The 18,088-nt window shown below is 44.7% G+C and overlaps 1 protein-coding gene across 1 annotated transcript in view; it reads left to right on the top strand.

Annotated features, from left to right (window-relative positions):
• Positions 1-1,557: 1,557 nt before the first annotated feature.
• LOC106605146 (mannosyl-oligosaccharide 1,2-alpha-mannosidase IA) overlaps positions 1,558-18,088 on the top strand; it is a 202,591-nt gene continuing 186,060 nt past the window's right edge. The window contains exon 1 of the mRNA XM_014200497.3: positions 1,558-2,332. Coding sequence (XP_014055972.1) covers positions 1,763-2,332 — 570 coding nt within the window. The 5' untranslated portion in view covers positions 1,558-1,762. The remainder of the gene's footprint in view (positions 2,333-18,088) is intronic.

Here is an 18,088-nt window from a genome sequence, read left to right as displayed (position 1 = left end):
TTGGTTTGATAGTGCTGCGCATAGCTCTTTACTTAATGGCTACCACCATGTTAATTGGGACCATTTATCTTATTTTGTCCCTGGGCAACAGTATGTATGCGATTTATCATCTGCCCTCCCCTCTCTTCTTATATGCAGAGGTAGAACTTTCTAAACTTTTGGCATGTGATCAGCATACTGTTCTAGGCAACGGACGCTTACAATTCTTCATTACACATCCCGTGTTGAATCTGATCAATGTTATTGCCTTTCATATTAGATGTTGTCTTACGTTCAGGGACATACACATCATTTCGGAAGTCTATTCATCATGAAGACTATTTTGGCTACTTTGAGTTATTAATGTATGAAGTGGTGACCGGTGCCATGGATTTTTTTTTTTTGCCAGTGGCAAATAATAGCTTAATATCTACAATCTTATCGCTATATATGCCCCACCCAATCGGTAGGCTAAAATGAGATTATCCAATACTGCATTTTTGGGAATAGGACCCACAGCCACTTTGGTTCATAATTGACCGCCCAGAGAGCCCGATAAACCCCCCGCTGCTGGTCCTCCCTTCGACTGTGGGTTCGTATGCCTTTACTGTGTTTTGACAAGCCGCGGTGGGTATCCATCAAGAGAGCCCGACCAACCGACTCGGTTTAGCGACAGTATTCGTTTCACTCTAGCCTTTATTTTATGTCTTCTTTCTACCTCTCTGCGCTGATGGCGAGCAAGCGGGCGAATACGGTACAGCAAGGGTGCGCACGAGAAGACAAACCATAGACGGCGAGTGGAAGACACGATGTGTTGATGGGATTGAACTGCAAGCTGCACTATATCTCTTGGATGGTTGTTTTTTTTTAGCCTCTTTTCTACGGATTTTTGGAAGCTAAAACAGATTCTTGCGTGTATGCGACACGGTCTTCGTTCACCTTCGCTGTGTGGGTTGTGTGCTGCGTATTCAGATATGATGAGAGACTGAAGAACGTGCAGCTTCCTAACGGACGGTGGCGGCATGAATAAATATACGTTTTCATACAGCAGCAGCATCCGCCTACCTTACAGGATACAAAAACCAGATGCTTGTTCTTGTGATTCTTCGATTTTACAGATCATTCTGTGACCTGCAACGGGGACCGCTATGAACGGACCTGCTGATAAAGACGCTCTACTGCATGCTTTTACCATCTGGTGATGTATTTTTCAATGATTGGCACGCCTTGGAATAATGAAGATAAAATCAACTTTACTTTCGCTTTGTGATGGGAGCATTTTATGATCAATAGGCTACGTAAAGTAACGCAACATCTGTGTCATTTTAGCGTTGATTCCTGCGTTTTTCGTTATTTCACACCCATATATTTAGTGCGGATTACGCAAACACAGTGGCATTTATTATAAACCTGTCTTTTTCTTTGTGAATGTGAGATATTGAAAAAGAGGAAAAACATCAAATGCACGTGCTATGACTGTCATAACCAATACATGCTAATGTAAGGTACAAATTATTGATCTCATTGCCAAACGTGATTGCTACATTTGAAAGGTAACCTTTACCTATGCAGGTCCAATCGATTGCACGATAAGGAGAGTTGTGGCAATCACTTTGTCACGGGGTGTGTTTTTCAGCCCCTCATATCAACTTTTACACATGCAACAAGACGCATAGGGAAACTTTCCAGAGGAGAGGGTGTGAAAGTGGAGTGTTGTACGACCATTGTAACCTATAGCGTACTACTGAATAAGTTAAGGCAATCATAAAGAAATACTATTTCAATGGTTTTCCGAAAGTTGCCCGGTGTGTCAGCATCGGGCATGGGTCTTCGCCTATCCCAGAAATTCGTGTTTCTACTTTTTCTCTCGGGCTTGGTAACTCTGTGTTTCGGGGCCTTATTCTTCTTACCTGACTCTGTCCGTTTGAAACGTATTTTTCTCTCAAAGACGGAGAGCCAACCAGTAACGGTTGGATCTGAGAATGATGTAAGGGAGCATCTTAAGAAGGGAGCAAAGGACCCAGAACATCTCCGGGGCATAACCTCAGCCAAAGGGGAGACAAGCACAAAACTCAAAGCCTTGAGCCGCAAGCCCTCTGTCACCAATGAGGCTAAAACGGATAAGAAAAACGCTGGCGGGGAAACGTTGGAGGACGTGATGCCGTCGAGGTCTAAAACGGAGTCGGCTTCTAAGGATGAGAAAGTGACCTCGTCTTCTAACCAGGGTGCCAACACGGATACTTCTTTCGATTACAACAAGTTTAAAAAATGTCTGCTAAAGCCGCCCTTGGGGATCGAACATGGCAAGCCGAGCGACCCTCAGACCCTTCAGCGTCGGGAGAAAGTCAAGGAGGTAAGATGAAAAGCAGTCACAGTGTAATACAGTTATCGACACAACAGCTTGGGGATCCCTGTCCTAAGCTGTCAAGGCATTGCAGACCAATTGTCACAATAAGAAATGCCACAGCAATGTAATATACAAGTCATCAACATGTGCATAATTAACCATCAAGCTGCCTACGAAAAGTTTTTTTTTGATGTGGCCACTGCCAGAAGGAGGGTTCATTTCCCAATAATATTGAAAAGACGGTCCAAACATGCTCTCTGTGATCTCTGATCAGTTTTTAGGCTAGACATCTTACAGTCACACAAATTCTTAGTGACTATGCAAAATGATATGCGTAATTGTTAGTGCATAACACAATGGTTATAGATATGAGGCATTGAGGATAATGAAGATGATTTTATGGGCAAACACACACAGCACTGTCTGCACACACACACACACACACACACACACACACACACACACACACACACACACACACACACACACACACACACACACACAGCACTGTCTGCACACACACAAACACACACACAGCACTGTCTGCACACACACTATTATTATGTTTGCCTAACCAACTTGCTCTGGGCAGACTGCTACAGGACTACCTCCAGAGGTATGGCAGCAGCCTGCTGTTGTTCAGCTCTGGGAGGTCCAGTAATGCCTGAGAGCGTATGTCTGTACTGTATCACACATCCTCACTGACTCAGGGCAGAGGAGACAGGGGAGAGAGCAGAGGAGACAGGGGAGAGAGCAGAGGAGGCAGGGGAGAGAGCAGAGGAGGCAGGGGAGAGAGCAGAGGAGGCAGGGGATAGTGTTGGGACAAACAGGAAGTGGATGACTTTGGGACATTGCATGTGACAGGGATGTGGCATGTTGTCATTTGGTCATGTGGTTAAGTGATAACCAACAGTCCAACGCCATGGTCACTAACATGTTTGTCCTAGTATTGAATCAGCGGGAACGTCCTGACTTATTTCTACAGCTTTGATAGCACTCTTTGAAAGTGAATGTCAATGTGACATTTTACAATGATATTTTGCTGAGATAGGCAAGGTTTCTGCCTGGAGGTCATTGAGTATAGGCCTACTAACCTGGAAGAAAGGGATTTCCACTGCATCCTCCCAAACATTTGTGTCCACTCTAGTCTAGTGGAGGTTTCAGTTGCACTGTCTTGAATGAAGCACTGAATTAAACATTTCCCACCCCCCCCAAAAAAACCCACAGTGCTTTAGAAAAGCATAGAGGTTAACAACTATCTGGCTGGCTCTAGTGCCAGGCTATCTACAGTATAGCGTTGTGCATGGTTCCCCAATTACATTCAGCCGTGGGCCAATTTTCCCTTGAGCTGATGGTCATTGGGCCGGAACATAGTTATAAATAATTCGTACACTGCAAATTGACTCCAACAATCCCAAACAGACCTAGTATTTGACAAAAACAGAATCATTTCAAACCTTGATTACGTTGGGATACGATCACATATGCCTCTCTATTTATGCGTGGGAATACTTGGGAACAGATTTCCTAAATTAAAATCACTTTGAGCTGATTTTGTGGTGATTTTACAGTCTTTTATGTCTAACAGCGTGCCTCCTATTGGGGAACCCTGGAGTGGTATCTGTTCTTGCTGTTTCCCATTGTTACATGAGATTCCACAGTTTCAGCCCATTTTGGCAGAGTTCCAGAACCATCGTCTCTATTCCTGGTCCTTTGCATTCACAATGCCAATCCCACGCCTGTATCCCAAATGGCACCCTGTTCCCTACATAGTGCACTACTTTTGGCCAGAGACCTATGGGTCCTGGTCAAAAGTAGTGCACTATATAGGGAATAGGGTGCCATTTCAGACGCAGGCCATGCCTGTGGTGGCCACATCGCAAGCCTTTGGTTTGTCGGGGTTCATAGTCATAGAGGTGAAAGATAAACACAAAAACAACATGCATCCAAACCCTTAATATTCCGGGCATTTATGAAGTATGATGAAGAATGAGCTGTAGCAAATTGTCCCCACGGGCTATATTGAGTTGCTATCTGACTGTGCTGTGGCAGACATTGCAACAGCAGGGCTACAAACACTTGATATTTGAGGGGAAAATAACTAGCAACATTACAACAGCAGGGCTACAAACGCTTGATATTTGAAGGGAAAATAACTAGCAACATTGCAACAGCAGGGCTACAAACACTTGATATTAGAGGGGAAAATAACTAGCAACATTGCAACAGCAGGGCTACAAACACTTGATATTTGAGGGGAAAATAACTAGCAACATTACAACAGCAGGGCTACAAACACTTGATATTAGAGGGGAAAATAACTAGCAACATTACAACAGCAGGGCTACAAACACTTGATATTAGAGGGGAAAATAACTAGCTAAGGCAACGAGAGGGTTGCCTTGTGATCTTATGATCGGCCCAAACCAACGGCCCCAATGTACCCACTCAGCTCATGTCGTACCAAATGTGAATGGGCTTCAGTTTCGCAACGAAATGCTGAGGCGGTAAGTGGCACCCCCCCCCCCCCCCCCCTCCCGTGTGTGCCAACCACCAAGAGAGGGTGGCACAGGATGGCACAGGAGACAACGGCAGGTAAATGTTCGAGGGCTCTTTCCTGGCCAGAACTGACATGATGCCTCTAAACAAAGCCAATTGTTCAGGTGTGCGTGTGCATGCGGGCATGTTTGTGTTTGGACAGACAGCCCAGCAAGCCTATCCTCCTTTGCTAGTCCTCATCAGGTGGAAATGGCCTCCACTTGGAAATTCCTCCCTCAGTTCGAAGAATACAATCTGATATTCTGCCTCATCGGGATCCTGCATGGTTTTGGTGCTGCCTCATTGGCTCTTGAAGAGCTGATATCAGGGAGGGGGCTATTGGCATATTACACCAAGGCTGTTCTAGTCATTGCTGAATCAACAGGAAGTTGACCTCTTCTCTTTTAAATTGTTCACATCTTCCTCACTTTACCTTCAGACAAGGTTATGAGTCAGTGTAGAAAAGCACAGTGTAGTTACGGCGCAGGGGGCTGCTGCAGCGGTACGTCAGAACAAACACAATCGTCAGGGCAAACAGAACGTCTGACATGAATCGAGGAATACACACACACACACACACACACACACACACCCCACACCACACACGCACACACACAGAGGCCTCTTTATCTGTCTTATCTTACTGTCTGCACGACAAACACACACCAAACATGAAGCAGCTCTTTTTTTAAATTGTCTCCCTCCCAAAGATTTGCTGTCTATGTATTCGTCTAAAGCTGGATGTGTTGGCACAGGCAAATACAGGCAGTGAATGTGCATATGCTGAATGTACGACTGCAACGTGAGGACACAATGTGTGTGTGGTTTGCCTCGGTAAGAGATATTTGTATGGGGACACCGTGACACAGTGAAGGGGATCAGCTTCACTGCTTGCTGTTCAGAGTACTGCAGCGAAGGGACAGACACATTGCAGGCATTCTGTGGCAGAGAGCCTCTCAATGTTGCGATAAGGCTACAATCCCCCAGGGCTCTGTGTGTGTGTGTGTGTGTGTGTGTGTGTGTGTGTGTGTGTGTGTGTGTGTGTGTGTGTGTGTGTGTGTGTGTGTGTGTGCGTGCGTGCGTGCGTGTGTGTGTGTGTGTGCGTATCTCTGCTTGTGTTTTGACCATGTTGGTTGTCATTTGAATAAGATGTTGGGTAATTGTGTTCTGAAGTCTCGCCACAACTGTCCTAACAAGCTGAAAATCCAAACACCAGTCCAGCGTATAAGCTTCGTCTGCTTTGTCAGACTTGTCTGAGACGACCGATCATTTATTAAGGCCAAATCAGTTGTCCTTTTCCCGAATGACAACTCACTCTGAGTGAGTACTTTTGAGGTTATTCTTAAAATATTCCCACAACCGGCGGAACATCACGGTGAACCAGAAGCAAATTGTTCGTCGTAAAACATATTGTTTTGTCGTCTCTCACTTCCACCGCGGTAGAGTTAATCAGTCTCCCACCCCCTTCACAACCCCCCAAAGAAACACCGGCAGCCAACTTCTGAAAATATGTTGACTGTCTATCTTCTGAAAACCCCTATGAGTTGTGAAATGAAATGGGTGACTGGCTGAATTAAAAGCTCCTGATAAAAATAGGCGCTGTGTTCTGCCGCTGTCCTCCAACCAGCTGTGGGCGGTGTGACCTCCCTCAACCTCCTGTTCCTGTTTCCAGCTAAGGGCCAGGTGCACGAGGGGACTTCACCCTGGGCTGGGAAATTGCCGCTTACAGAGCGGGGCCATGCCCCTTTTGGAATATTTTCGAAATCCATCCTTCGTTGTTACCTTCCTTCTTGGTTTCCTTTCTTGTTTCCTTGAGGTAAGCACAGGTCTATAATTGATTGGATAGGTATAGCCTAATAAGTCATGCTACCATCCTATATTGCTTTCACCAATCCAACCAATTAGATTTGAGATGACTTCAAGGAAGGTTGGAAAGGAAGGATGCTTTTTTTTTCTCCCTCCCTGTGCGTCTCTGTGGGGGTGGAGGAGCGGGAAATGTTTGCGTTTCGTCACTGGCTCGGTGGAAGAAGTGCAAATGTCAGACGCTGGGGTTTGTTATGTGAGCCCGTTGTTTTCTCTGGCCCGCGCATGTGGAGGAGTTTGCAGCTGACCCCGTTGTGTATTGGAATATTGCGCAAGTAGATAGCAGCAGAGCGTGATATTACGGACACGTCAATGCAATACCGACTCTGTTTGCGTAGGCCTAGGCACAGACAAAGAAACTTTTCTGTGCCTGAAGCAGAGTACAGTCACGGTGGTTTGACTAGATGTACGTCGAACAATGTCAGGTGATGCGCATCCCCACAGGAAAGAGCCCGGGAAAAAAAATGAGTGAAGCGAGAGAACAGGAGAGGGGAAAGGAAGGATGGCATTGGAGAGGAGCTGTTAGCTTGCATCCTTTTTGCAATAAAGGCAGTTTTTCCCCGCTCCCTTTGTACAGAGGGCACTAGCTCCAGGGCAAGTCTCTGTAGGGGCATGCTTTTCATGAGGTATGTGAGTGTGTTTCCCTCTTAAATAGAGTCACAAGGACTAGATTACCTTGCCTTTGTGTGTGCGTGTGTGTGTGGGTGCGTGCGTGCGTGTGTGTGTGTGTGTGTGTTGGGAGCCAGGATGGAAGCTTCCTCTCTGGAAGGAAAATATTATGTTACAGCACATCTTGAATGCCTTAGTCTCGTAAAGCCGACCCTAGGCAACAGTGACTAGGGTCTGGTTTCAATGATGGACTGTGTTGGCAGATAGCAGGCATTCTCAAACTGGGGTACGCGTGCCGTCGTGGGTACGCCAAATAAAAATGTGATTCACATTTAAAAAAGATGGCTAAATAAAGAGCAAAATGATTGATTATTATTATATTGTTATTTGTGCCCTGGTCTTATAAGAGCTCTTTGTCACCTCCCACGAGCCAGGTTGTGACAAACTCACACTCATTCTTATGTTTAATAAATGTATCGTATAGTGTGTGGGTGGCAAAAAAACAACATTTGAGAGTGCGCTGACCCTGGTGCTAGAGGGGGTACGCAGCTGGAGGTTGAATGTTTGAAGGGGTACGGGACTATAAAATGTTTGGGAACCACTGGCATAGAGGAACTACGTCACTGCCTAGGTTACTACTTTATCTGCTTGAATAAAATGCTACATCGTAGCTAGCAAGATGGAGACCATTGAGGTAAAAAATTTTGATTGCGTTTTGGAAATGTGGCTAGTTTGCATCAACTACTTTCACTAAAACCACTGCAAAGGTTTTGACTGCGAAGAATGAGTTCGAATCGTGACGTTCTGGGATGTCTGCCTTGTGATTTGCTGGGAGAGTTGTCTGTCTGAAGAGGACCCACCTCGGAACAATTTTTCCCCCCCATATTGAAGTTGCCAAAAGAGTCTGCAATTGAAACCAGACCCTAGTCACTGTTTCCTAGGGTCAGGTTTTCGAGACTAATTCTGCCTGGCCTCTCTTCCAGGGAAGGCACTTTGAGGCTATCATCGTTGCCTCACTGTTTATTAAGGGTGAGAGTAGCCCACTAATTCATAAACACCAAGTGAAGGAAGACCTATTTATTACGCAACTTATTTTCTCTCAATTCAGGGAGAGGTTTTTTTGAGGTCTGAGTGTGTGTGTTGTGGGGTGTGTATTTGTATTAGAGAGTCGTTTAGCTCACATTGGAATTAAAAGGACTGAGAGGGGCCCGAGAGTCCTAAAGTCACACGCTAGTGGTAGAAAAAAGGGATTTGCTGACGTGGCTGACTTGACCATTTGACGTTCTACAGATGTGTTGCCAAATTACACAGAAACAGTTTTCTGTGGAACATGCTACGTTTTGATCCGCCCCCTCCCGCCCCCTCCTCGTCCGGTAATCAGTTTGTTTGTTGTACTTTTCACATGCACCCCTACTTGTTTACCGTAGCCTGTGTGCTGTGTCACCTTCCAGTAAAAGCAAAATGGTCTTACAGTTCACTCACAGTGTTGGCCTTGTTTTTGGGGCCAAAGGAGCACAGAGGGGTACACGGATTTTGGATTTTACGTTTTGGAAATTACGTTGAAGTTGGAGTAAATAATGTTTTAGCGTTTATTTTTAGTTCTTTAGACTTCTATTTGACTTATTAGACTATTCCTTATTCCCATAAAACAACATTGGAATTTCTCCCTCTCTCCCTCTCTCCCGCTCTCATATCTGTCTCTCCCAGGCCTATGGCTTAGCTCTCTTCCCTCTTCAGGCAGAGACTCTTCCATGTTGCACAAAAAACGCAGAAAGGACTAATGAGCACATCTCCCTCCCCTCTGTGTCATTAGCTGCACCCTGTCGCTGCTATCGCTGACATTATTAGCTGCATAGACACCAGAGGGGGCGCGAGAGAGAGTGAGAGAGGGGGAGAGAGTGAGAGAGGGGGAGAGAGTGAGAGAAAGAGAGAGAGAGAGTGAGAGAGGGGGAGAGAGAGAGATCGGGAGGAAGTGAGACAAAGCAATGAGACAGAGCGAAAGGGAGAGGGAGAAAATTGACATTTCCCTCCCACTGTGTTGTCAAGGACTGGTTACTGGGTGAGAGGAAAGATGGAGTCATACAGTACATGGGATTCTGCCTCTGTGTGTGCTCATGCTCGCACAGTTCAACTGTCATGCCACACTGCACATGCTTTCTGACCGGTCAGTTCTCACACAAGCGCCCACGTGTATGCGTGAGTGTGTGTGAGCAAGAACAATACCCAGGCCCTGTTTGCCGCAGGCAGAGTTGACATCTCTACTAGGTGCCAAATGAGACTGCTTTCTTTTTGTCTTCATCTTTACATTTTTTTTTTGAACCTTTATTTAACTAGGCAAGTCAGTTAAGAACAAATTGTTATTTACAATGACGGCCTTCCTAGGAACAGTGGGATATCTGCCTTTTTCACGGGCAGAACGACAGATTTTTACCTTGTCAGCTCGGGGATTCAATCCAGCAACCTTTCAGTTACTGGCCTAATGCTTTAACCACTGGGCTACTGTACCTGCCGCACAGGCTATATTCTCCTCCCTCCTCCTGTAAATGCCAGAAAGGGAAATGAAGAGAGGGAGAGGGAGAGAATGCGTGTTAAGTGGCCCAGTTTTAACCTGCGGCCCCATCCCCAGCTTTTATTCCTGTGTAATTGGTCAGAAACAAGATGTGTGTAAATCTGGCACATCTCTGAACAGCGCAGGTCAAAGAGGAGACACTAGAGAGGGCCACACTCGCCAGTCCCCATAACTCTCTCTCACTCTCCCTTCCTGCTCGTCCTCTACCTGTGTCTCTTTCCCTCTCTCCCCTGTCCTCTTACCATGTCTCTCTTTTTGGGTGACAGCGACAGTTCTGCTACTACAATGGACAACAACTAGGCTAAACTTCTGATCTCTGATATTTCCAATGGGTCTGCCATCTATACCCCATGTTATTACTGTAGTAAGTCATATTCTAGAAATCATTCATCCATACAGCTCAAGCATCTTGCCCAAGGACACAAAAAGACGTTTTCACGTCAGAGTAGAAGCTGTATTCCTATTGAATAAGCCAATTCTCTTAGAAACCTGGTCTGTGAGTGAATCAGGTTATAGGGCCTCTATGGGGATATACAGTATGCAGTGCTGTGGGGACAATACTAGCTTCTTATAGCTACAGTGTCTTCTGTCTTGATCTCCAATTCTACATCGCGTGACACGGTTCCATTAACGAGGAACAAGGAAATGGATAACGCCAGTCCACCCGAGGGTTTCCGGAGCGATTTTCACCTCGGTCAACATTGGTTGGAAATTAGCCCTTTAATTAACTGGCCACTTAGAAGGCCGTTGTGGCCAGATGAGGTAATATTTGTTAATTATAATCACAATGAAGCTCTTTAATCAAACAGAGGTAATGTTACTCTGTTACTCATTAGGGACCATAGCACAGATTCCCATTTCTTCCATTGAGTTTGCATGATTGGCTCGGGAAAGGCAATTTCCAATTCTCTGCCTACTGTGTCCATCGAAAAAGAAAACAAACAAGAAATAAACACCCTCGATAAGCGACTAACAATTGTTTATGTGTGTGTGTGTGTGTGTGTGTGTGTGTTCGAGCTAGATTGCAGATCATTAATTACACTCTAAGTGTATGTGACAAGGGGCTGAACCTCGGTTCTCCAACATCAATGGAAGGGAAGGAGTATGAGAAACGAACATTTTATTAGCTGTGGTCATTCACAGTGAGGTTTGCATCTATGCAGGTTTTTGTCTCCCGAGTGCGCAGAGGTCTAAGGCACTGCATCTCAGTGCTAGAGGTGTCACTACAGACACCCTGGTTTGAATCCAGACTGTATCACAACCGGCTGTGATTTAGAGTCCCATAGGGCGGCGCACAATTGGCCCAGCGTCGTCCGGGTTTGGCCGGTGTAAGCCGTCATTGTACATAAGAATTTGTTCTTAACTGACTTGCCTAGTTAAATAACGGTTCAAATAAAACATCTACTACTGCAACTACAACTACAACCCCCCTCGGCAATGGCGGTGTCTTCTCGCTTGTTTATCTTGACTGGAGAGAGAAAATAAGAAGGTCTGCCGTGAACAAACTAGGTGAGAAATGCAGCTGTGAATCCCTTGTAATGAAAAACAAAGTCTTCTGATGCCTTGGAGGCTCAGTGGAGTCAGCTGAGTAGATCAGTGGTGGTGATATCTGTGAGTAACAGAGGCGTAGTAGGACTCTGCGTGTGGCCTGTATGTTCAGTGCTGGAGTTCATTAGCAGTTTCGTAAAGAACCCTAAAACCACAAGACCTCAGGTGTTTATGCCGTTTCGGCAGAAGAGGCAAGGTACGTGGGTAATGAGGAGATTGTGAAACCGCTAAGAATCGCAGGGAAATTATTAAGCTATAGCGGCCAGTTCTGCAAAGAACTACTCTCGACAAACAATTCTACACACTCTCTGTCATACCTCTCCAAATCCGTGTTGCTCAATCCCCTTCCGTACTTCAGCATGATACGTCGTGATGCAAATGATTATGCAAGGTTTCATGGTGGCCGTTTCTGCTGCTGTGTTAAATGAAGAGCCTTACTGTAGTGTGTGTCACTGACAAGACTATCCTAGAGAAATATGACGTTTTAAATGTAATATGTTTGTTAGTATGGGTGATTGTTAATAGGACAATTGATGGCTACAATCATCAAACTATTAGCAGTAGTTCAAAGGATAATTAATGCACATTAATGTTATAAATGATTTATCGTTTTCGCATCAATTCATGCAATTTATCGCAATATGGATTTTTGTCCATATCGCCCAGCTCTAGTAAATATGGGGCTGTGGTTTGATCACATGTTCTATGGTGAAACTCCTGGAGGTGAAGGAACAGTCTTGAAGACAGGAAGGGTGTGTACATATTGTGGTTGTGTGTGAAACAGTTACAACTCACGCCCCTACCCCTTCCTCTCTTGCAAAACCGGCGTCCCAACGTTTGAGCTCTCGTATTCAGAACAAGACGAAACACCCTTTATTGAGCCGCGCAAATGATCTCGTTAGAGTTGCTTCTCTCCCCGTCATGAAAACGGCTTCTATCTTCGGGAGCTCTTTTTGGTCCGCTGTTTGAGTGGAACTCTGCTGACCTACAGCAAATCTCTCCCTGAAGATCTGACTCCAGACCAGACTGGAGGATGGCTCATCCATAGAAATAGAATGACTAGAATAGAGCTGATTCACTGCTAGTCCTAATGATCACGATGCAGATTGAACTTTCAATGATCTATCAGAGACTTCAAAGTCAAAGCTTTTCTCCATCTGCAACTACAACCCGGATTCACTTTCACCACCTGTCATTTGCAATGCCAATTCACTGAGTATTGATATGGCATTATGTCAGTATGTCAGTATCTCAGTATCTCGGCCTGCGTACTATTATGGCTAACATTGCCTCAAAGTAGTTTAATGCAGTTTTTCCAAATAGTTGGTGGTGACACATTGGTGGTTGGATGGTTTGCCAGTCTGTCTTGCGTCACATCTAAAGACTGGGTTGTGGCAGTAGACATAGTTTGGTTTATTTTGTTAGAGCCAAGGAACATCTGAAGGGCTTTAAGTGGGTCACAGTGCCAAAAAGTTTAGCAAACTAATGGTCTGAGATGTTAGGCTTGATGCCAATCCATAGTTACAAGCCTGCAGAGCCGCGATGAGAATATTCTAAGTATGAAAACCAATCACCTGGGACGGTCTTACAGTTGAAGTTGGAAGTTTACATACAGTTAGGCTGGAGTCATTAAAACAAACTATAGTTTTGGCAAGTCGGTTAGGACATCTACTTTATGCATGACACAAGTCATTTTTCCAACAATTGTTTACAGACAGATTATTTCACGAATAATTCACTGTATCACAATTTCAGTGGGTCATAAGTTTACATACACTAAGTTGACTGTGCCTTTAAACAGCTTGGAAAAATTCCAGAAAATGATGTCATGGCTTTAGAAGCTTCTGATAGGCTAATTGACATAATTTGAGTCAGTTGGAGGTGTACCTGTGGATGTATTTCAAGGCCTACCTTCAAACTCAGTGCCTCTTTGCTTGACATCATGGGAAAATCACAAGAAATCAGCCAAAATTGTAGACCTCCACAAGTCTAGTTCATTCTTGGGAGCAATTTCTAAATGCCTGAAGGTACCATGTTCATCTGTACAAACAATAGTACGCAAGTATAAATACCATGGGACTATGCAGCCCTCATACCGCTCAGGAAGGAGACACATTCTATCTCCTAGAGATGAACGTACTTTGGTGCGAAAAGTGCAAATCAATCCCAGAACAACAGCAAAGGACCTTGTGAAGATGTTGGAGGAAACAGGTACAAAAGTATCTATATCCACAGTTAAACGAGTCCTATATCGACATAACCTTAACGGCCGGTCAGCAAGGAAGAAGCCACTGCTCCAAAACCACCATAAAAAAAGATAGACTACGGTTTGCGTCTGCACATGGGGACAAATATCATACTTTTTGTATACATTTTCTCTGGTCTGATGAAACAAAAATAGTACTGCTTGAAATAGTACTGCTTGGCCATAATGACCATCGTTATCTTTGGAGTTAAAAGGGGAAGGCTTGCAAGCCGAAGAACACCATCACAACCGGGAAGTACGGGGGTGGCAGCATCATGTTGTTGGGGTGCTTTGCTGCAGACTGGTGCACTTCACAAAGTAGATGGCATCATGGAGAAGGAAAATGATGTGAATATATTGATGCAACACCTCAAGACATCAGTCAGGAAGTTAAAGCTTGGTCGCAAATGGGTCTTCCAAATGGACAACGACCCCAAGCATACTTCCAAAGTTGTGGCAAAATGGCTTAAGGACAACAAAGTCAAGGTATTGGAGTGGCCATCACAAAGCCCTGACCTCAATCCTATAGAAAATTTGTGGGAAGAACTGAGAAAGCGTGTGTGAGCAAGGAGGCATACAAACCTGACTCAGTTACACCAGCTCTGTCTGGAGGAATGGGCCAAAATTCACCCAACTTATTGTGGAAGGCTACCCGAAACGTTTGACCCAAGTTAAACAATTTAAAGGCAATGCTACCAAGTACTAATTGAGTGTATGTAAACTTCTGACCCACTGGGAATGTGATGAAATAAATAAAAATTGAAATAAATGATTCTCTCTACTATTATTCTGACATTTCACATTCTTACAATAAAGTGGTGATCCTAACTGACCTAAGACACAGATTTTTTACTAGGATTAAATGTCAGGAATTATGAAAAACTGAGTTCAAATGTATTGGGCAAAGGTGTATGTAAACTTTCGACTTCAACTGTATATGATCCTTGGGCCCGTCTATCTTTGGCAGATGGAACATTTTTAAGTGTAGGCTACAGGCAAATGAGGAGCACAATTGCACTGTAATACTATAGAGTCTGCTTGTTTTTTGGGAGAAAATAAAGAGAAAAAGAGTGATACTGTGGCAGGAACTTTGACCTCTGTTTTCCCCCCAGTAAAACGAGATTGATGGTCGCGATTCATTCGGTGGTGACCATTAGCCAACAAGCCGAGCACAGCACAATCAAGCTTAAAGTGCCAGCTAGGGAGGGAGTCAAGAGAGAGAGAGAAAGAGAGAGAGAGCATGATAGCGATAGGGAGAGAGAGTAGAGAGCTGGCGCTTGAGAGAGGGGGAAAGAGGAAGAAAAGAACAGGGAGAGTGAGTAAAGAGGGAGACGAGGGAAAGAAAGAGAGAGAATGTTCACTTGCACACTCTCTCCCTCTCTCTCTCTGGAGTGAGTCTGTGAGTCTCAGAGTCTGGGAGGCTGGGAGGCGAGTAATATATCAGAAAGCTTCAATCACACTGATTCTGTCTGTCTCAGTTGGGGTCAGCAGTGGCCCCGGCTGGAGCCCTTAAAGGCTGTTTCCCCGGGGGAGTCTGAGGAGTGCTTCCTTCACAGGGGGCCGGCTGAGGCTCTGCTGGCTGTTGACGCAATGAGATTCCAGGTGCGAGATCCAAAGCATTGGAATTTTCTCCAATGTCACGCCAGGTCACTTAGTGGGGATTCTGACATCCATACTGCCCTCGACCCTTCTGACTGTGAATGGTTGAGGAAGATTGCACTGTGTGTGTGTGTCTGTATAGGAAAGTCTGGCATGACTGAGCTAGACTTACAGACAATAGTGAAACGGACGCTTTCCAGATACATAAAGAGAATTGCGCGTCTGTGCTGTAAATCTTCATAGTCTTAATGCTCTCTGATACAGTTGAAATGGCATGCGGCTCTCACATAAAACATAAGCTGTAATTGATGTCATTCATATTCCATTAGACCCCAGAATCTCAAAGTCAGACTCTTCCTCTGCGGATGCAATTAAATCAGACGGGGAGACATTTTCAAAGGGAAGGAAGACAGCGAAAGGACAACGGAGAATAATTCAAAAATAATCTGTGTTAGATTAGAATCCGAGTTAGATTAGAATCCGAGTTAGATTAGGAAATGGACATTCTAGTCACACTGAACGTATATAGGTGTCAGAAAGGAACATTGACGTGACAGATAGAGATTGAATGTGTATGGCAGGAACGTTCTTTGTGTCAGTAGAATGGGAACCACAGTGTGTATTTCTTCTCAGCCTATGGCCTCTCCATACCCCAACTAACGCACCCTTCCAACATACTGTCAGTTAATAACAGCAAGGGCTCAGCCCTAAATTTCTCTCTCCTAAGGGACTGTGTGTGTGTGTGTGTGAGGCCAGCTCCCAATGGGTACATACAGAGCTGTCCGCCGCCTATAACTTTTCCTCCACTTCTTTGATTTGCTATTGGTGTTTCTGTGCTCTACTCTGTGTTGGTGACGTGGTCTCAGGGCAATTCGTATTATTCTATAGGTAAATCTGTGGCACTCCATTTAGTATGATATGCTACATTACGTTAGGTTACATTATCAATGGGAACGTTAGAATAAATATTAGGCTGACATAACTTATCATGCTTCTTGGAGAAATTATAGTATTGCACGTCTTTATCTGAGACGAGGTTGCTAGATGCGTCGTAAAAATAAAAGAGAATTATGGGGAGAACTTACATTGGCGGTTAGGGGAACTAGCAACAAAAGTTAGGAGAACTAAAACGACAAAGGTTAGTTGAATTTACGGAGCAGGTTAGGTGAATTGGGTTAAGTTTAGAATAAGGTTTAGGGGAAGGGTGAGCTAAAATGCTACAGTTGTCCCCGACGGGACTCGAACATACATACCTTTGGATTGCTAGACTGTCTTGGATTACGCCCACCAATCCTCCGTGACCAACCTCCGTACTATAGTTTCTGTCTCAAGTAACTATACCATAAGCAGGTATCATACGTCTTGGAATTGCTCAGAAATACATCAAGTATATTGCGTATGGCTCTGAGGCCAGGCTGGTGTTCCAAACTAAACCAAACTATGAGAGTATTATATAAAAGTTCCAAAGACACACCAGAGACTGAACCAGACCAGAGGAAGATCAATGGTCATTTAAATGAAGTTTATCTCCCTCTCTCTCTCTCTTCTTCCCTCCTCTCTCAGCGTGTGGGCTCCTGTTTGTGCTTGGGTCTCTTTGTGGGAGTGTTTGTCTATTAGCATTTGAAATATTTCAGTAAAAAAGTATGGATTGGGACAGATAGTTGGCGATGGGGGGGGGGGGGGGGGGGGGATTTGTTGTGGAAGGGTGATACTGAGAGAAAACAGAGTCCATTTCATTTGAAAGCTTTCTAGTTTCTCCCGCTGTCGAAGATTAGTACTATTTATTGTCCCGGCTAGTGGCGTAATGCACGGCCGTTTTTTCAATAATTATGATTTAACATTGTTATCATGTCACATTCTTGGCCACAGCCATGCTTTTACTGTAATGCGCCGTCTCGTTGCACTGGCCCATTTCCAAAAAGAGTTCTGTCTAAAAATGGGGGTCTGGGTTGGGGAAACATATTTGCCCAACGCTTTGTATTTACAGAGGCCTGCGGGTGGGGGGAGTGTATGTGTGTGTTTGTGTGTGGTGCTGCGTTATTTTGCAACTCTGTCTCTCTAATAACCTGAGCACCGTTGGGTTCCAAGTAAACGTCTGAAACCAGAAATAGCACGGTCATCACAACACCGCAGGGGTTGTGACTGAACTTCCTTATTTATTTTTTGGAGGGAAAATGCAAACGTTAACAGAGCATAAAACCCTCAACCATGATAAAGAAATGACCATCGTTAAGCATGGGGTGCCACGAAGATGTCACGGTGACAAGATTATCAGCGTAGCTGTTGTTGCCATGGTGAGGGATGGCTCCGTCCTGACTCTGTGAAATGGTGTCTTTAAGGAGTGTCATTATCCCCTAGGCTATCTCATCAGCTAGCTCAATCCCATCAGCCTCTCTGCCTCTACCTGACAGAATGTGCACCGTTTGTAGTTGGCCAATTTTACAGAGCTGTCCAACTAAGTGACCCTCTTCTCAGAAACTTCTGTTGGAAATAACTTGCAACAACTTTGAAAAACGTCATCCAACAATGTTTTGCAGGCTTGTACTTGGCTATAGTGTCTATTACCATAGACTAAGAGGATATATACAGAGAATGCACACTTCACACTGTGTGTGTGTGTGTGTGTGTGTGTGTGTGTGTGTGTGTGTGTGTGTGTGTGTGTGTGTATGTGTGTCAAATGTCTACACAGTATGTTCACCCGGAATGTACAGTACTGTATGTACAGTCAGGTGGGGTCTCATTCTCTCTGGAGGTTAAGAGATTCATCTTCCCCTCCCTGTGCCAGCGGCTC

Source organism: Salmo salar, chromosome 05 (assembly GCF_965601325.2).
Source record: "Salmo salar chromosome 05, fSalSal1, whole genome shotgun sequence".
In the NCBI taxonomy this organism is placed as follows: Eukaryota; Metazoa; Chordata; class Actinopteri; order Salmoniformes; family Salmonidae; genus Salmo; species Salmo salar.
The sequence above is the reverse complement of the archived record's forward strand: the minus strand, read 5'-3'. Positions and strand labels throughout refer to the sequence as shown.